We start from the raw sequence: 21,768 nt of genomic DNA on the forward strand, positions 1-21,768 counted from the left end.
TTTGTTTTTTTGGAATGTATTGATTTTAGTTTGCAGGGGAGAGGATTGTTGCTTACTCTGGTAAAGAAAAAAAGTCTGGACTATCCTTTAGCTTCAGATGCCAAATATATTAATTGTAAATTTCATTATTTCACAATTTCTTACAAATGGGGGCGAATATATATATATATATATATATATATATATATATATATATATATATATATATATATATATAAAATGTAGACATAGTTGTTGTTTGTGTTGTGTCTACAAGAGTGATGGAAGTGACAGGGATTCCTCCATTAGCTAACAGCTAACCTGCCTGAATCATACACCCCGCTGTACTGACATACTGGTGGAGGCAGCTGATGGAAACTAAAGTAGCACATCGGCCTCCTCAGTCTGATGTTTTCTCTAAAATTGTAGAAAAATGACACTACGGCTCCTCAGAACTATTTGCGACGGTATAGCAATAAATTTACGCCACCCTCCATTTTGGTTTGTTTGCATCTGTTCTGTGCCTATAGGTTACCATGGCAACTATTTGGATTAGGGAAGCCAGATCTGGTAACTTGCTTTAATCTAAACCAGGGGTGCTGCATTCCAGTGCTCGAGGGACGATGTCCTGCATGTTTTCGATCTTCCCCTGCCTCAACACACCCTGATACAAGCGACGGTGTCATTAACAGACTGGTGCAGACCTTGATGACAAGCTGATGAGGATCTCATTGATTTAAATCCGGCGTTCTGATGCAAGGAAACATCTATAACACTCAAGGACTGGAATTTGACACCTGTGATCTAAACGGTCAGTCAGAGAGATCTGAGCCTGATCAGATTTGCTAAAATTGGGACTTGGTTTGGCAGCGTGCACAAGCCACAGAGTTTTAAAAGAGTGCAGCTCACCGCACAAGACAATGTGCCCTGTTCTGCAGTGAGTCCACTCAAATGAGGAATCAAGTCCATCACAGATGCACTGGTGCCCTCCGTCAATGAAACTACCACCAATGATATTAACATGAGCATGTGGTTGAAAACACGAAACAAAACAGGATATGGCTTGTTTTGATGGAAATAACTGAAGTCGAGAGAAAGTGAAAAGTTGAAGGATAATCAACAGAATAGATTATTGCTCCAGAGTGACGTGTCGATAGATCATCAATCCTTGTGGCCTCTTCTGTTTGACGGATTCAGTGTGATTGTATGATTGTCTGTTTGGGTCCTTTACATAGGGATGGCTGCAGAACTACAGCCGCAACATTGAAAACACATTCATAGACACCCAAAATATACATAATGATACTGCCAAAAAGGTACAATAATTACAGAGAAAAAGAAATTACAGAGTTAAAACAACACCGTTATGTTTTTGTTTTATCTTTTTGTCAGTCCACTTTTTCTGGTTGCGTCCTCTCCAAATGTGTGGGGGCGCGTTGGGCTCTGTGAGCCCATGAAGTGCTCCTGGCTGAAAGTCAAGAGTCCCGCCTGGTCCTGCTGCTGGAGGAAGCTGCCCCGGGTTCCTAAAAGAACCACCGAAACGCCTCGCCGTTGTTGACCGGCGTCCTCTGTGGGAGACAAGATGGATTTTAATTTGCAAGTTTTCTGAGGTCGTGTCATTGTCATGTTGTGTGCTTTTTCAAATAAAAGCTTAAAATAAATAATATGTATTAATACAAAGTTGCAAGTTGCAAATTTTTAGTAACAGATGGACTGATCGATAACAGTTGTTAGAAATAGTATGGATATAAAGTCAAAAACAAAAAACCCAGTGAAGGACACTTAAAATGGTTGTGAAGCAACAGAGAATTTCATTCAAAGAAGCAGGCAAGGTGATTACCTCCACGTCCCACCCACACCCACAAATAATCATTATGGTGGATGAAATATTCAGTACAAATTCCCAAGACGCAACAATGAGGCATTTAATTACTGAGCTTGAGCCGCAGTGAGGGGGAACAGTGCATCATTTCAATTTGAGCCTGCGCCAGCTTCCCCCCCTTTCTCCCCAAAACCTCCGTGCCAATGACAGCCTCTTCGTTCCCAAACTCATTTTGAAGTCACAGACATGAAATACTGGAGTCTCCCACCAATCCCCATGACCAATTAGCAACACTTTTGATTTTTCCTATTTTCCCTTTTTTTTTTTTCTTTTCTAGGCTGTAGACGGAGGGGAAATGGTGCATAATCACAGCTAAAATCGCTATGAGTGGAGGGTGATTTGACATTTTAATACCAAGTGTCATTGACGGCTCCTTAAAGGCATGATGAACGTTTAGCACCAGACGGGCTCCTCAACCTTACACAAGTAATTTACGACACATAAACTCTATTTACAGTACAGTACATAACAGGTTATGTTATCACCTGATTTTGTTTCATCAGATATATGTTTGTGTTTTCATGTTAACGGTTAATTAGGAGATCTTTTTCTGAAGCATTTTTTTTTTTTGCATAAAACCAACATCCAATCACGCTGTGTGATCTTAGTGAAGTCATTGGATCGCTGGCTTGTCTGTTAAAATGTCTTTTTTTTATTACCGGTTCATGTGCTTTGAAGGTGTGGCTCCGAAAGCCGGTCTGAAGAGGGAGGGTTGCACTTAGGGCGGCGAATAACAGCTATTTTAATGGTTGATTAATCTATTGATTATTGAAACGACTACTCAGATTATAAATTGCACGATAAAATAGACCTTTTTATTTATCTATTAAGCTTTAAATTCAGCCTAATATTGTTTAAGGCATGTTCCAACTAACAAGATAACATTGATAAGTATGTTACTAGTGTGATGAAACAACTTTAATGCTCATAAGACTATGAAAAATAAAGAAAGAACAGGAAAAGTGCTTGCATATATACATGGAGGTTAAATTGAAACCCATTTATGACCATCCTGTCATCCCACCAACTTCTCAGAGTACTTTCTCATAACCATAACTCCCAGATTGTTTAAGAAATCTAGAAAAATCAAAGGGAACAGCCAACAGGAAAACAGAAAAATAGAGGTTCACACGCGCGTATCAGTCTTTACGTGGCACCCCAAGTACGACTACGGACAATCACAGACCAGCGTGTCACACACAGATTTACGGTCTATGCTCTCACATATGTAACGTTAGCTTCTCATTACCTTTACTCCTAAATGGTTGGTGGAAATCAAACATTTAAAAAAAAGAAGGATACCACTTATCAATGTTATATTATATGGGCCGTGCATGCTGGACATTGTTTGTCCAGCAGAATCTATGTGTGTTCGTGTATGAAACTGCCTCTTTCATATAACAACATTTAGAAAACTGTGTTTTTCTCACAGCTGTACAAATACATTATTATGAGATCTGGTGCTTCAGCGTAAGATTACAGTAAATATTCAAAGCTTTGCTTTCTATGTGGAGGTTTCCATGACGTATATGATGTTGTGAAAGAGTGAAGGAGGTCCGCCTGCATGTGACTGAGTGAATATGACCATCATGCACATTTAACCGTGGTCCACACACGAGACTCCCAAAGATAGATGTCCACACTGACGGATGGTGAAGCGCGCACACACAGGCACAAGAAGGCTCAAGAAGAGAAACAAGTTATTAATGTGTGCAAGAACCAACAGAGAGAGCACAACAGAAACAGAAAATCTCTTATTCTTGAAACAAATGCGATGGGAAGGAGATTATTTGCCAACCAATCGCTCACTTTAAAGGGCGCGACATAGCCGAGGTGTCAAGCACGATGCCCTGCCTTTAACAGGTGGAATAAATTGAGGTGTTACCGCAGGAAACGTTCACTGTGGACTGTGAACAGGAACACTGCACATGTCTGCTTAAGAGAAATCAATGAAAAACAAATAAATAAATCTGGAAACCCAGGTTGAAAACTGAAAGTCTATCAAACACATGGATATCCGGATATTCGAGTATTTTATATTATACATACAGTACATTGACACTGCAGGGATTTTCTGCAGAGTTTAGTTAGTTCTGTCACGTCAGATTCTATCCACAGGCACCAAATGTCAGCTTTCTCAGATTAACATATCTATTAGGGTGTAACCCCACATAAGGCGAACCGCACTGTCCGAGCTTCATTGACCTCTAAAGTGCTACGAACGCTGCTCAGCCGCGCTCAGTACTCGAGTTGAGGGGGGATGAGGGGGGATGGCATCCCCCCTGAAATAAAAACGGTGAAAATCATCTCCCCTGTAAAACTGCCATCCTGTCTTTCCATCCCTTATGTCATTTCATCAATGAATGTGGTTTTACTGCTATTTCAACATTTAGAGTCATCACCAGAAAAATAACACCAGAAAAATAACTTATTTGACAATTTTCACCTGTTTCAAGTAAATTTTCACTTGAAATAAGTAGGAAAATCTGCCAGTGGGACAAGATTTATCTTCTCATTAAAAGCAAAAAAATCTTGTTCCACTGGCAGATTTTTCTACTTATTTTAAATGAAAAACTACTTGAAACAGGTGAAAATTGTTTTTTCCAGTGATGAGTCTTGTTTTAAGTGTAATGAGATTTTTTTTACTAAAATTAGACATTTTAACTAGAAATAAGACAAATATTCTTGTTAAGATTTTGAGTTTTTGCAGTGATCCATTTTACTTATCCTGTGAAGGACAGAGTCATATTGATAAGTTCAGAAAACTGTTTTTTATTTTTGTGTTTTGATGTATTTGATGTAAGCCCAGTGGATATTTAAAGCTTACAGAAGGCTGCATTTAACTGCTGCTATGTCATTCCTGCAGTATTTCTGCAGGTGTTTTGGTCAGTGCTATTATTTGTAATATATTATTTGTAATCGGCACAAATTATCTGTCCCCATATGATAAAATCCACCATCCCCCCTGGTTTTTTTTTACAACTCGAGTACTGGCCGCGCTCCAGTATACCTGGAGGAAGCACAGCACATGGAGGTGAATTACAACAAAGTGCTGAAATCCAAAAATTAAAAGAATCTGAGAGAGATGTATCTGACCAGAAAAAAAAAATCATTAGTGTTGCCATCATTCTCTGAGCCCTTGCATGCTTTTCCATGGTGTTTAATGATATCACGTACAGGCGGGAATCATGCTCAAGTACTACTTAGACTGGAGAAATGTAAGTGGGGGCCAGTACAGGAATCAGGAGGGTACATCTTCACTAACCTGAGATTAACCTGAGATTATAGTTACAAAGTGTAAATGTAAACTCGGTAAGGTCTTTGGCCAATGGTTGCCACTGTTACGTCTTTTCCGAACACAATCAATTGTTTCGTCTGGTATCACCACTTATCATACCTGGTAGGGTTTGCTTCATTTCAAAGAAAAAAGTATTGAATTCCTGATTAAAAGTTGAAAAAAGTACAAATTAAAAGTACACTCTCTGAGAAGTACTTTAAATTTACTTCAAACATAGAAGTAAAAAGTGTTTTTCTTTAAAAGATCATTCCAGCAGCTATTTCAATACAAAAGAAACTGGAAAATTGTTCTATAATTTTAAAGCAAACCCTTTTGATTGTTTGACACTTAGACATTTTACTTTTAAAAAGTGAAAAAAATAAGTATTTAAGTAAACTGCACATACGTCATACGTAATGACATGTAACTGTTACAGTATTTCAGTCTTTCAAATAATTAAGGCTTAAAATGCTTTAAGAAGAAGAAAGAAAGCTTCCCTTAGTACTCCCACAATGGGGAAATTCTTTCTCTGCATTTAACCCATTTTCTAGTTGAACTAGTAGCATTTATCAATGATTAAAGACTTCGGTTTTATAATTTAGGTTCCAATCTAATCAAACGCCACTTAGGAGACATACTCAGGAGTGATGAACGTCATCCCCAATACTCAGAATCAGAGCCTACAGGTGGAAGCTGGGTGGGGTTTTAGGAGCGGCAGGAAGCTTGGCAGATGAGACATCAGAAGGCACATGAGGGAAGAGAACCTCTTGCTCCCCAAATAGATCCATGAATGACATGGACTAACTGGTATGAGCAATGGACAGGGGTGAAAAGCCAGAACAAAAAGCTTCCAACTTCTGGTTTTGAAGACAGCCAAAAAATAAATATCACATGCTAGTTTAGCTTACATCTGATGTAACCATGCTGATTATCAAATGAATGCCCTCCAACATAACACAAGAACTCCTCCAGGACCCAAGCTGAATTACGTGTAAGGTTAACACTCATCAGTGCTGGCTCATTACATTTCTGGCCTTTATGAACCTTTAGGATTTTCTTCTTCAACACAGTCTGAAACTGTCAACCGGACAAACACATACCTCATCCTCACATCTATACGTTCTTTCTTTGTCTGCAGCAACCATTTGCCACATTTTCACACCACATTAAGCAATTACCATTATCCTCCCAAGTGACTAATGGAGGACTCCAGAGCAGCAGGATACCATTGTCACCTATTTAAAACCACGGATAAATGAAACACTATCATACTTTGAAGGGTCAAGATGTCTTCATGTATCTGATTTTCTTTTTTTTTCTCCTAACATCAATGAGCTGATTGTTATGCCAAGGTACAGTATACCTGAATAAAATCTGACAATTTTTCTTGGTATTTTTTAACAATTTTTAAGAGATTTTATTGCTTGTATATGACAGAGTTAAAAAAAACAGTAAAGATGACCAAGTGACAGAAAACAAATGTCTTGGACTTCAAAGCAGAAATAAGTTTGACAGATACAATTTAGGGTTTGGAGCAATGTGATGTAGCATCAAAAGCTTTTGTCATTTTAACCTGTGTTCATTTTGTTTAAGGGATTCGATACATTAAGTTTACTATAAAACATAGTCCAACCGCTAGTTGCCACCAAGATGGTAGAAAACGAACGTTGCAAACATCCCACTTTACAGTTATTACTGTTTTTTGTCTATAGTTTTCATTTCAATCATGGAGTAATCTGAAGGTTTATAGCCATATTTCTTGCAATAATGTTAAATGTCAAATAAAATGTGCTTTTCACCCTCTAAAATTAGTCCACCCTCTTATGTGGTTGAAATCTCTTCTTGAACCTCCTGAATTGTTCATGTGAGGCCTCCACAGGTTAACATGCTGATGTACAAGTAGGAGCCCCGCCTGTGTTTTATTTTGAAAAACAGCCAGATTCTCTATTCTATTCTTGTATCCAGGTTCCTGCCTGCTCGATCTGCTGAGCGACAAAATGGCCTCGGTGCATATCTTTGTCAGAGTAAAGCGGACGGTCACGTTCAGGATGCTTCTGAACCGCGCTGTGGTGCTTCTGGTGGGACCGCTGTCGTGGACTAGAGTGGCCACGGCGCAGCCAGACCGCAGCGCTTCCAGTTTCAGCTGTTAGATGATATCAGTTTGGAACCTATTATTCAATGCTCCAGGAGCAACAGGTCAGCGTGCTTGAACTACTACCAGAACTGCAAGTCAAAGTGTGCACGGTGTCACTGAAGGTAAACGCAATAAAAAGACTAACCTTCCAAACTGATAAATGTACAATAAACGCATGCCGGCTGTGAAACCTCTGGTTTTATACTTTTAGTATACTTTAGCTATTTGAGCTTAGAGGGTCCCCGTGTAGGCGTAGAGGTGAAGTTGCTTTTAAGACACCGTGTAAAAGGATACTTGATTGGTTTCTTGATTGGTCTCTTGATTTCTAACGCCATCGTTTTTATTTCTGTTACTATTTTCTTGATCGAATTGATGTGGCAAGACACGCGCTTGAGTGCAGTTCACACATCCACGCGAATGCGACTGAAAGTGAGACGCGATCGGTCCCGTGTTCCGGTCTCGAGAGGAGCATGAGCGCCAACGAGTTTTCAATGTGTGTGCGATCAGCCAAGGAGTGCGCAGCAAAGGTGCGCCAGATGGAAAATAACTTGTACACCAATGAAAAAAACATCCTCCCCAGGAACAAACGTGATGGAAAAGGAGTTTATTTGCTATATTTTCATGCAATTGAAGGTGTGCGCCATAGCTGCAGTCTATCACATGCTGACGTCGTCTTAACAACTAGAATGAACTGAAGCATTACTGCGGGCGACCTTCACAGCAGCTAGTGAGTGAGAGGCACTGGCTGCAAACGCAATAAATAAATGAAATTAATTCAATGAAATAAAAAGTAAAAAAATCCATGATAAATCCTGGTACACAAATTTAAAACCGAATGTCCACCTAACAAAGGAATTTCCAAATATGCGAGTATCCAGTTATTATGGATGGTTTTAACCAATCGTTCAAATTATATTTAAAAGGATGTTTGGACATGAAAAAAAAAACTCCTTTGCGCTGCTTTTAATATTAAAGGTGTGCAAGGTACTTTTCCTCTTTTACTAGAGAGGATAATTTTTTCTTGTTTATTTGTGCTTCTAGTTGAGTATGGAGTTTAAGTACCTGAGTACCACTGTTGGGGATGCAAGTCTGCCCTCAGTGCGGTGCATCTAATCAGGTACTTTTAGGCTCAAGCCCAGCTCTCTCTCTCTGTCTGCAATATGGTACTCAGCTGGCAGGAGCAAAGAGGAGAGAAAGCAGCGCCGAGCATGTTTATCTTAATCCATATTCTCACATTGATCAGTCCCTGGTGGAAGTGCGGCTCACCAGAGACAATAATGACCCTGATACGGGCACTCGGCATGTCTCTGTTTTGTTAAGTTCCCACGTTATCGATCCAGTGGGGCTCTTGAGTGCTGCTTGGATTCACTCCCGGGCCCCGTTGCCTCAGTACACAGCAGTGACCAGGCACAAAGAAGGCTCAATTAGCACAAACTCAGTGTTGTCTGCTCCCCCACCTGAATGTGCCTTCAAAAATCACTCCATCAAATGGAAGAAGCAAGAGAGGGGGGGGGGGGGGGGGGGGGGGCAAGACACAGGATGACAGAAACAACGGGAAAAGAAGGAGAAACAGAAAGGGTAAAGACAAGGCAAGTGCTGATGGTGTTGCACCGGGGACAAGAGATCAATGCCAAGGTTTTACCACGAGTCGAGTCTCTGTAGCGGCGGTTCAACCTCGCGTTAACAGCGGTGCCTCTGCAGCAGAGCATACATAACAACCTCTCTGCAACAGCACACGGAAGAAAAGACAATTTCCTGCACCTGCTATGAACGCACAGAACAAAGTACCTAACTGACTGAAGGAGGAGGAATAGTTCAAATCAAACCCATCACACTGCTACGGTAGGTAGGATGCTCTGAGAGTTGGCTGGTCTTTCAGTGCTTATAGAGCAAAAGTGACATGCGGTGGAACGACGGGATAGTGGGAGGTCGTTGGGATGCAGAGATATCCCGTGATCCTAACTGAAGCTGTCAGGTGCAGTCAATGTTGAAGCCACGTTGTCAGCCGATAGAGACTTGATGCTCAAAAGACAACGTCGCCGGGAAGGGGAGGGTGAAGCATGAGCAAAAGCTAAAGGACCGAACGTCTTAAACGTCACGGTTCAGTCCAATCCTTCCAGTCATTTCCTCACATGTGATAAAAATGCACGAAAAGTCGTCAACCCCCATGCCCACCCCTGCCCCTCCTATCCCCCCGCAGCCTTGGCGTCACACTGCGCTGGGGCCAGAGATAAACCACTCAAGACGATGAGGATGATAATGGCAGACGCCGCAGCGCCTCAAAATTCAATCAGCGCCCGGACGTCAATGCGGATGAGTGTAAAAGTGAAATATGCTCGCCGGCGCGTGTTAAAAGACGCCACACAGGGCTCGCAGAAACAACAACGGGAGATAAAGAGGACGATGAGGGAAAAAGACAGGAGAATAGAGAGAGGGAGAGAGGGGGAGGAAAAAAAGAGAGAAAATAATGTGACTCTACCGCTCTGCTTCCCAGCACAATCCCACTGGCATTCTGAGCAGCCCTGCTTTAACCACAGACTGTGAATAAATTACCCTTTTGAACTCAGGGTGATTGCAAATGTGCCCCGGTTTCTCTTGAGACATGTCTGGCACTAACCCTCAGCTCTGTGCTCCCAGCCAGCCTTGTCACAGAGGCCCCTTCCCTTCCCTTCCCCTCCCTCCCTCCCTCTCCCACCTACAATACTCACAAGTCTTGCAGACAGGCATGCACGGAATCATAAAACTTTTAATTCACCATAATTACAGGAGAAATTTAGCTTTTTCAGTCAGCTGCAAACTCCCCTTTTCCCTCTGCTTTTTTACTCTTCAGGAATGCTAAAGAACCTGCTCCCCCCCACCCCCCCCCCCAAACAGATGATAAAGTATTCTGGAAAAAAAAAAAGATGCTTGTTTAAACAGCAGCCTATGGGAACCACATCAGGAGCCAGGTTGCATTTTATGACCGTGAAAGTCTGACAGGTTGGAAACAAGGTAAATATAAATAATTGCCCACAGACAAGCACATAAAAGTTTGACGCTGCACCCAAAGTTAAAGTCTGATCATTTTAATATAAAATGACAAGGTGCTTTGATTGTTTACAAGTTGGACTTGAGGCAAGCAGACCAGGAGGAGACAGCAAGTAGTTGTTTCATCAGAGGTGGGGGAGGAGGGAGGCTGCACTCAACCTAAACTGATACGCTATATATTACCTGTCACTTTATTCTGCAGAAATATTTAGGCGCTGCCAGGCACGAACGTGGACGGTATGGCCATCCATCACCTGCAGAGCTGCCCAGGTGGAGGCTGAAATCTCATCTTGTATCCGGTATTCCAGTCGCCAAATGTTGTTTCTGAACGCTACTTCTCCAAGGCCACTATCGTGGACAAATCCATTCAGACTTCCCGACACTACCGCCCAAGATGTTCAAGCACGCCAAGATTTAGACACACCAAAAGCTCCTCCTAGCAACATAAATCTGAAATATATTTCTTTTGTTTTGTATCAGTTGATTAAATAAACGTTATACCTTGATAGATTTGTCCTCTGTGCTTTTTAAACAGAGATTTAAAGGAATATTCCGGTGCATAAACCATCTTAGGTCTATTATTAGATGGAAAAGAAAGTACGTTTTCGTTAGGGACCAAAACAACATAAATCAAAGCAGTTTTGAATTAGAATGAAATTCGTGTTTGCAGCGAAATGGCCAATAATTAGTGTTTTTAGATTAGATCCTGTTATGACAAAGGATGCGTGTTATTGGCTCCCCGGTGCCTCAAGCCAGGTTGAAGGGAGACTAAACGAGTAAGGAGGTGTTATCTGTGTAACGCTGACGTGTTATCCCTACATCTGCAGGATAAAGCCCACCGTCAGACAGGGGTCATTTTCCTCTGAGTGGAAGCTGGGGAATGGTGGCGGGGAGGAATAGTCACATGCCACAGGTGTGGAGGAGGACCATGTGCATATACAAGGTTATGGGACTGCAGGTCCAGTTGCATGTCACAGAACATATTGCCTTGGTGAGTTGCACTCAAGTTCATTCAACAACAAATCCCAGCCTGGACTCGCCAGCCCACGTCGCTCGGTTTACATTAGGCCTGACCCATGGCAAGTTTTTGCAGGGCCAGCTGGGCACGCGACCTTGTGTATATTCGGGTATTCAGGTGTTAGCAGAGGCCAACCAGCCAACAATGAATTGTTATTTAACTGTCGTTCCAATTAAGAGATAGTCATTTGCGTTTTCAGGATCATTACAGAAAATTTGAACAAAAATGGTATAAAAAAGGACTGTTTGTCAATTTGCACTAGGCATGGGACGATATGAAAATTTCATATCACGATATTAGTGGACAAAAATATCACGATTACGATATTATCACGATATTAGCGCGTCACTTATAAAATTCTTAAAATGCAAGGAAAAACACTAACCGTGGATCCACTGGTTCCTTCAGAACATTTATTCTCAAATCATTCTCAACACAGTGACACTTGAGGTAGAGAACAAATAGTTTACTGTAAATGTTATGCATTACAAAGTGTAAACTATAGTACCGGTACCGGTACTTATTTGAACTTTCTTTTTTTGTAAGAAAATACTTCCCTGAGAGTCGAAAGAAATAAGTGACAAATAGAAATAAAGTGACAAAGTAGAGCCAAATGCACACTGATTGTATTACTCTCTGAAACTTTAACAGTGGCTGGCTGCCTGCTACTTAGTACGGCTCTCTGGAAAAATAATAAAATAAAGGCACTGCTCTGTAGTATACAAAACAAAAGCTGCATGGCCAACACAAAGATTGAGTGAAAATAAAGTGCCACAGTAGTCAAATGCACACGGATTGTACTACTCTCTGAAAAAATATTAAATAAATAATAATAATAAATAATATTAATAAAATACATGAAAAAAATAACACTGGCTTCTACCTGGCTGGTAGCCTTGTGTGACAAAAAAAAAAAAAAGGCAATAATTACAGTACCCCACGATAACGTTACCGCGGCCGTTTTTTATCGCGATATACGATAATATCGTATATCGCCCCATGCCTAATTTGCACCACAGTCCCGTTGCTGTTATTTTGGTTATGTACTGTTTATTAGTACATTAACAGAAAATTATTGGTCTGCAGCAAACCCTGTCTAACAAACAGAAAGTCTTTAAAAACATATCTGCACAGGTTTGTTTCATGATTTCTTGCTCTTGGTCACCAACTGTCCTTCCCTGACCACTATAACCAGTATGATCATCACAAATATGTCCATCACTTCACCAATATAACCATCACTATGCAATACCACACAAATGCACTTTAACAGCAATGTGGAGACAGAAGAGGAAGTGCTGCTGACTTTGTTATCCCTGGTATCATCTGTTATACAGCCTAAGTGTATATTTAATAATACTGCAAGTTAATAGAAGGAAATAAACTGATTTACGGGGGGTGGTTCAGTTGTGGGTGTGTGCCCTTTTGTGAACAGATGGCCAGGTGATATGCGTTTGTAATGTGGTCGGAGCACATGTCTGTGCTCAGTTGGTTAGAGAGGGGTGCTAACATCGCCAAGGCCATGGGTTCGATCCCCATATGGGCCACCTAAACTTTCACCTCTTACCCCTTGGGGACAAATAAAACCTTCTTCAATTTCCAACAGGCACTTGAAACCCTCATTTGGATCTGGAGGACTTAACCCCTTATAGACAACTGTTGTGTATTCACCTCAAACTGCTGCCAGCCTAAATGCAGCTGAAGTGTTGTGTGTGTTTGATGCCAAAACAGAATTGCCTTTTCATATATTTGAGTAGTACGGTGTGAAAACGTAGATGCTCAGTGGTTTTACAATGTCACAATGTCTTCCGTGTATTACAGCCAATGAGAAGTACCATTTCTCGCGCTTACTAGTGATCAACCAATCAAAAAAAGTATACGTCTGGACACAAGATAGGAGCAGAAGCATACCAATTATTTGTAATCTTCAGAGAAACAGCCACCATTATAAATGAAGCAGGAGAAACGGTCTAAAAGAAAGGCAGGACTGCCGTCTTATAAAAGTGAATTTAATAAGAAAGATTTACAGCACAAAAGGACACCGTGCAAACCTGCTGCAATCCACTTGCTACGAGAGGCAACAACACAAACAACTACCAACATTTTAAAGAAGCACCAAAGAACACTGTCCAACAAATGTAGAAAGCCGTGTGAAATAAGTGACGATGTATGCACCATGTGAATGAATCAGTACACAGTTCTTGGGTCATTTGTGACATATAACCACATAAAAAAGCCTCATGGATGCACAAAGACATGCTGCTCATCAACACTAAATGTGGGTTCAGAAAACTTAAAGATACAACATTCCCTCTTTCACGTATTTTAGTTGAGTGACTCTCTCAGAGTTATATCCAGAATGTATGAAAAAAGCTGAGATGGAGCTGAAAATTGTGGAGTTTTATGACACAACACCTGATTTGTGGCCAAGTAGGACGACTGAGCCAAACCTGCGTCACGCCATGAACTTCATTGTTGGTGACTTAAATGAAGTATCGCTGCATGCAAACTCCCCGCCTTCCTGTTGACCACCTGGGTCAGAGTGGGAATATTCCAACACATGTTGGAAATCTGATCCAGAAGGAATATTGACGTTGAGCTTGATAATCTCAAACTGCACTCACAATATCTGTCACAAAAACTTGCCTTTAGATTTTTCTCCTGAATCTGTCACCATTTCACCATTACTTAAATCTTCTAACTTGTTTTTTCTCTAAATAGCATATAAATTAATAAAATCCATACCATTTCAACATGTTTTGTGCCTCAACTGTGTCCTGAAAACATTTAAACATTAACGCATAGCTTCAGTCTTTTAATTCAAGGCCCAGCGTTGCTTAAACAAAATATCCGTCCAAGCAAATCAAGCAAAGTGTATTGCGGATGTTTGTGAGTAATGATGAATTTGGGAGGGTTTTTTTTTTTCTTATGCTGACTAGGCATGTATGGATAGTGGTGGGGGTGGGGTGTGATGGTTGTGCTTAAGAGCTGTGCCTGAGAGGGAGAGGGCTGGGCAGTCACAGGGGGGAGATTAGGCTGAGGGGCAGCGGAGGAAAACCAAATCCATCTCCATCTCAGAAACATCCTAAAGCAGATTAGTCCAGCGGCAGACGAAGAAAGGGAGGGCACAAAGAGAGAGGGAGGGAGAGGAGCACATGAGCGGGAGATGGATGGGGAGGCAGAGGAAGAGAGAGCAATTAGCATAGATGCAATTCTGGCATAGTCCTCTGACTTGATATTTGACCTTTTGTAAGAGTCGTGCCAAATATCGCCTGAGAGGCACAGACGGACCATATGGCAAAGTGCTGCTGGAGGCTGAGTGCACTGCGACTGCAAGCCTCCATATGCTAATAGGGAATGTAATTACAGTGCAGCATTCCTCTAAGAAGTATATATTTCACTGACTCTCTGTAGGATGGGGGGGGGGGGGTTTGCAGTGTGACAAGCAAGCGTCACAGTCTACACAAAAAACACTCCTTGCAATCAAACGATCAGGGAGCTGTTAAATGGACAGCGAAATGGAATGGGGCCAACATTCCCGAGAACATGCAACAATGTCTCCTCATGAGGAAGTGATGAAGGAAATGGAAACCCGCAGCGACAAACATAAAAATCCACACTGAATCTCGTGTTGGAGAAAGCTGCTGAACCTCAGCTCGCTCCACCAGTCACTGATGTCACAGCGGATATTTTTTATCTCTTGCCACCGGCAAAACACCTGCCGAGTCGGCGACGTCACTAAAGATGCAAGCCAGAGATAACGGCGCAGAACCACTTCTCTGCTTCACGTTGCACGATACTTTATAGTCTTTAAATGTTGGAATATTATCCAGCTTTGACTGAAGAAATAAAACTCTCCAGAAGGAATCCGAAGCATTTTTAACAAGTCTAAAAAAATGTAATAAAAAAAAAAACCAACACATTTTGAATGATATCTTTAGCTATTTTACATTTTCTTTATTTTTCTACTCACATTTTCTTTATATAGCCTGCTGGATACGGGTAATGAGGGAAGAAAGGTCCGAAAAGGTAGTGAGGGTGTAAAATGTGCTTCTAAGGATCAATTCTAATGATCCATAATCAATAATGAAATGATATGCAATAAAATGTGTACTTGTGTTTTGTTTTTCTTTTTGAAAACACTACAACTGGTTCCCATGTTACATTTTTGAGACTTTGGCTCTTTGTATATATGACACACACATACACACACACACAAACAAAAATACTTAAGACCCTCTAGAAAAATTCATTTTTAAAATGAATTGCTCAATGCCAGTGAAGAATGTTGAAAATACAACATTTGTTAATACAAACCAGATTTGTTCATTCAAATCAGATTAGTGGAAAGTTTACTTTCAGCATACTAGTTCATTTGTTTTCCTTTCAAAATCTGCTCCTGTCAGTCAGCATAAAAACAGCAGATGGGATGTGTTTGCCTTTCAATATTTGACCAGAACCTCAATCTCGTTCTGGCCTTAACAAAGTAGGGGGAAGCGCTTGTGCTGCTCAGATAGCGTTCTTCTTATGCTGCACCTTCTGTGTAGACGTAGTGTAAATATAAAAGCATATGACAGGCGGCAAACAGACTCCAAAGTCTAGCTTAAAACAGACTAAAAACCCCCACAACAATAAGACATCTATACGTGCCCAGTCACATATAACAACTCCTCTCCCAACAACTTCTGCAAAACTGGATAAAAAATTATGAATTTATTTGTAAATCTGATGGTAATTTCCAAAGAATGATTGCATATAAACATAGATCTTTGTTTAAAATCATCTTTAATTATTGATTATATTCGTGAATTTTTGTCCAGTATGTTTTTAGAGATTTAAATCAAACTGAACAAAAAAAGGCATAAACAAGGACTTAAAATTAAAACGATTAATATACTATTGTGACGTCATGTCTCCTGTACAGTCTGTATCTGTTCTACAATCTCATCCAGAGGCATTTTCTGAGAGTTTCTTCTGCAGCCTAAATGTACAAGAATCAGGCTGATCAGACCACACAGAATTCTAAGGTTTCACATATCCTGACTTAATAAGAAGAAAATAATCTAGTCCAAAGTCTCAAGACTAATAAACAAAAACAACTTACATATTGCACTTATTATTTATTACAAAAATGCTATTGTTATCTAAAACTATGGCCAAAGTTCATCCACAGCATTTGAAAGGGTCAACAGCAGCCAGGTGATCCCGAGGTTTAGGACCGTTCACAACATCTGCCAATCTTCCCAGGAGTGAAGATCACAGCAGGTTTCTGCCTACGATTATGACTTTATGACTTTGAAAAAATAATGAATAATCATGGCTTATTTGTAAGGATTCTCAGAAGAAAAACGTGTTCTCTTCAAAAAGAACACGACAGCTCAGGTTTGCAAAGCTGCATCTGAACCATAGACTGTATAAAACAATGGACAAGCCTGTTTTTTGTTCTGGAAGCCAACGGAAACACACCCACTGTATGTTTTGCTCCCAGGCCGAACCCTGTCGAAAGATCTGCTGCACTGCCGTCAGACATTTATAGCGCGATATATCATTTAACATGTTGACTCAACGGTGAAATCAAAAATGACAGTTACATTTAGCCGACGCTGGGTTCATACAAACAAGTGCTTGTGTCCTTAAGGGCAAAAGCATGACAATTACGGATAGCGGCTAGCCATTGGCTAAGCCGACTGTCAATCATGCATATTAGAAATACATGCTTTATATAAACTCTACTGATGTGGTACACCTCCCGCCTTCCAAGTTGTCATGGATGTGAAATCAAACAACTGAGATCAAAACGGTATTTGAACAAGGCTTTAAATGTGATTATTTCTACCCTAAAGTTGGACATTTTAACATGGTAGTCAATGGTGATTGACTCACTTTTGCAGCCAACCTCTAAAGGCCAGTTGAGAAATTGCAACAAATCGTAGTTCTGCATGAGACTCAACCCGGAAGTAAGATGGTCGGCGCTTGATCCGAACAAACAATAAGACTTTTGGAACAATGTCCTTTTGACAGACAAGACAAAAGGGGAGTTGTTTAATACAGCATACTGTATCAGCACACCAATTGTCAAGCATGGGGGTGGAAGGATGATGTTTTGGTTTTGGTTTGATTTGTTTTTTTGCAGCCATGGGAGCTTGTTTAACATAACAAAATAATTATTTCAAATGGAGGCCATCTGTCTGATGGATACAGCTTTGTGAACTGGATAGTCAGAGTACAATAAGCCCAAGCACTCCTGTAAAATACAACAGAATTAGCAGAAAAAGAAAAGGAACAAGGTGTTGCTGCGTCTGAGATAAAGACGAGACCTTAACTTGACATGAATGTACACAAATCTCATCAACCGAAGCAACGTTGTAAAGAACAGTAGGACAAAGTTCCTCAACATCAACGTGAAAGACCAACAATGACATACAGAAAGCATTTACCAGTACTTAACATTAGTGCACAAACCGGGATATCTTTACTGAATCACTGAATGTATTCAAGTTCTTCTGCTATACTGCATTTTGGCTTAATTTTTGCTGAATAAATAGCTGCACGCAATATATGCCATGTGTTGTTCACCTGAGGATGCATTTTTCTTTTATAATTTTAAGACTCTAAGCAGCAGATTATTTTTATTTTCTTCTTATACTTTAAATCAAAAGACCATTTTTTTTTTCTCACCACTGTATTATACTTTTAAAGAAATGTAATATACCAGCAGTTGCAAATTTGGAACCTGCAACAGCATCATTGATACAATTTACGTGAATTACGTGAATCTTTTTTTCCTTATTAGATGTTTTAATCTGTCTCTGGCCTCCTAGAAAGCATATGAGGAATTCATTAATTTCAAAATGTTTTCAAAAGAATCATCGAGCCCAAGGATGTTCTGTTTGGTCTCAGACTTTTTACAGTTGGAAATTTCAAAAAGTCTACGGTTTAAGGGTCTCTCTCACTTTACAAGTCAACTTGTAGTGAGATATCAAGGTTCCTGCATTTCTCACTCACGACGAATCCCTGTCCACACAGATGGAGGCTTAAAATGAGCTAACATTTATGGGAAGAAGCTGAGGCATCACCTCTGGGTGAGGAGCTGCCATCAGTACCCAGGATCACCGACCTGCTACGAAGCACAACGGTGCTGGCCTCTACTTTAATTAGCCTCACCTACATACCGCTTTAACAATTTAAAGAGTTTTTAACAAGACTGCTACAAAGCTAACTGCCCTCCGCGGGATATGGTGCTGAAGCTTTAAGGTTGCTGCAGAAATTTAAGGGAAACAGGGAAGCAGAGGCGAGGTCAATATAGCTGCAAGACAGGAAATCAGGGTAGTGAGAGGAGGGTGAGGGGCAGGAGCGGAAGGAGCAGGGGAGGAGGAATGGGGGCAGACGAACAGGACACTCGTTTCAGAGAGTATACCTGAGGGATCTGGTATGGAAATCCCCAATTTCTAAGCCATGTTGCAGAGCTTTGAACAGCTAAAGACGTCAGCTAGCACAACGAGAAGCCATGTGGGTGTAACGAAGCGAGGGCTAAGCAAGGCAGCATGCTGCCAGCTCTCTGAAATGTTAAATTGAAATGCAAAGCAGGAGCGGGCTTCTTGTTTTGAGCAGGTTTCACCGCGTGTGTGTGGGAGCCTTTAAACTTAGAACGTCCATACAAAAATGCGCTGCATATTTATAGTAAATCAACATAATATTTAGGTTAGGATTAAAATACACACAGCCAAAGTTGAGTCTTTAATTTCACGCGGGTAACTGAGAGTCAAACCAATCTGTTCTTGAAATGCAGCGAGTAGCACAAGCTTCCCTTCATCAAATGAGATTTTGAATATAAACAAGCCAAATTCTACTTATGAAATATTGTTAAACAGTAAATCATGGTAGGAATGCTTCATTTTATGGCACTATTGGAATGACATGAAACTTGGTGGACGTAGATGGACGTAACGGGGCAAAAGATGAAAGACTGTGTCGGAAGTATCTCTGCAAATCAAATGTCCGAAAAATCAACCCCTTCGAACGTTTATGTAAGTTTCATTTGTCCATGTGTTTCTTAAAGGTATCAGCTTAAAATGACTCATTCTGCCACTCCTATCGTATAATTTTCATACCTGTTGATGGTTGTTTTAGTTGACCTGAAATGCCAGAAGGTTAGAAAAAACAGCAAAAAACTATAAGAGAGATTCTACTTAGAAAATGTTTAGAAAAATTGGAGTGAATTTTAAAAATGTACATAAGTGACTGGATTTAGCATCTATCTAATAAAGAATTACACTAAATTACACTTTCGTCTCTCAATTAGTCCAATAAGAATGTGAGATTACTGCCAAATAATAAGCTTGCTATCAAGCTCTACACAAGGCTGTCAATGGTTCACTAATTTCACTAATTTCAATGTGGTAGACCAGACCAAAATCTAAAACATGCAGGACAGTGGCCCTGAGGACCAGGGTTGAAAAACCCTGTTTTAGACTATATAGGGGGACCAAACTGGAAACAGAGCAGCAAGACTAAAAGGAGGAGGGACCGCATTGTTTGTGGACAACAGACACTCCTGGACATGTTACTGTGAAGGAGCCCAGATAATAAACTGTTGGCTGTTGGCTACTGTCCATCCATCCATCCATTTTCTACCACTTATCCGTTACCGGGTCGCGGTGCCAGCAGTCTTAACAGAGATGCCCAGACTTCCCTCACCCCAGACACTTCCTCCAGCTCTTCCGAGGGGAGTTCAAGACGTTCCCAGGTCAGCCGAGAGACATAGTCTCTCCAGCGTGTCCTGGGTCTTCCCCGGGGTCTCCTCCCGGTGGGACATGCCTGGAACACCTCCCTAGGGAGACGTCCAGGAGGCATCCGGTACCAAGCCACCTCAGCTGACTCCTCTCAATCAGTGCGTTTACATGGGAAGTTTAATTCCTCTTTAATTCAGAATAAAAATTAAATCCAATTTAAAATGAGTAAAAATTACCATGTAAACACCTAGTTCCGAATGAAAATGGCCATTCCGAAATAAACTTAATTCCGAAGTAAGTGGCGGGTTTATTCCGATTTTAAATCCGAATAAAATAATTCCGTGATCATGTATACACTCATTCCGCTTTAAATTAATTCCGGTCTTTCTGCGCTGCTCGTTCCCTTGCCCGTCTGTCGCGATGGCGCTTATATGCCACGCTGGGCTTGTTTTCGAAACAAAGTTTCAAGATGGCAGCACGCAGTAAACGGTGGTCAAGAGCAGAGACGATTTATTTAATAAATAGCTTAAAGGACCTGGAAATAATTAAAAGAACAGATGGCGAGAAACATAAAAATTGTGAGCTTTTCAAAGTTGTAGCGGCTAAGTGGCTAAGTTTGTTTTTCTTCCGGTAGACGTAACTTCCAGTCCGCCCCCCTATCCAATCAGAACCATTCCCAACCCCCAGACCTTAAGCGGAACTGAATAAAGCCGATCAAATGTGTTTTCCATGTAAACCTCAATTCGGAATTACTATTTCCATGTAAACTCGAAGGAAAATAGTTTAATTCGGAATTATTTAATTCAGAAAAATTAATTCCGAATTAAAAAACATCATGTAACCGTGGCCAATGTGAAGGAGCAGCTGCTCGACTCCGAGCTCCTCCCGAGTGACTGAGCTTCTCACCCTATCTCTAAGGGAGCGTCCAGACACCCTGCGGAAGAAACTCATCTCGGCCGCTTATATCCGCGATCTTGTCCTTTCGGTCATTACCCAAATTTCAGGACCATAGGTGAGGGTGGGAGCGTAGATTGACCGGTAAATCACCCTGGGCCACTCCAGAGTAGTGGAGGGTCCAGCCCCTTTCAAGGAGCTGGCTACTGTCCATGTTATCTACAAAGAGAATTCACATGTGTTGCGCGCTGATTAATGAGTAACAGTTCTCCATCCTGTCCTTCTCTGCAGAATGGTAACATCCCCTTATGGGTGAAAATAAACAATATAAAACCACTGTTGGCAAATTGGAAACGCATAAGTATCATTCTTAAAAGTTGTTGTATTGCATTTTAACCCACCTAAACATAAATGGATTTGCTGGTCTGTGTTCTTGATTACTTTCTTGAAGATGGAATGATAATAAAAAGAGAGACTTTTGGCTTCAGGCAATCCACAGAGAGGATGAAAATGGGAAACTGTGGGGCCTGGCCAGCTGTTACGTATGTTTGTGATCATCACTTTATCACAGGTAAGTCACATGTTCCGATGTTTTAGCTCATAAAAGTCAAATGTAACGCTTCATTGAAATGCATCACCTGGAGATACCAGAGGGCAATAATCGATATGAGGATATGAAACCTCTGACCACTTAGCGGCATCATTTGTCCTCTTTGATACAGGCAGATTGAATGGACATTCCTCTGTCACAATGAATACATGAACGCTTTTTTATATAAAGCTGATGACCGTTGCTTGGTAATGAGTTAAGCTGGTCATATAATT

The 21,768-nt window shown here is 40.8% G+C and overlaps 1 protein-coding gene across 1 annotated transcript in view; it reads right to left on the reverse strand.

Moving 5' to 3' along the window:
• Nucleotides 1-226: 226 nt before the first annotated feature.
• Nucleotides 227-21,768, reverse strand: part of cxxc4 (CXXC finger 4) — a 38,669-nt gene continuing 17,127 nt past the window's right edge. Inside the window, exon 3 of the mRNA XM_061730516.1 lies at nt 227-1,547. Within this exon, the coding sequence (XP_061586500.1) occupies nt 1,503-1,547 (45 nt within the window). The 3' untranslated portion in view covers nt 227-1,502. The remainder of the gene's footprint in view (nt 1,548-21,768) is intronic.

Source organism: Cololabis saira, chromosome 1 (genome assembly GCF_033807715.1).
Source record: "Cololabis saira isolate AMF1-May2022 chromosome 1, fColSai1.1, whole genome shotgun sequence".
Classification (NCBI taxonomy): domain Eukaryota; kingdom Metazoa; phylum Chordata; class Actinopteri; order Beloniformes; family Belonidae; genus Cololabis; species Cololabis saira.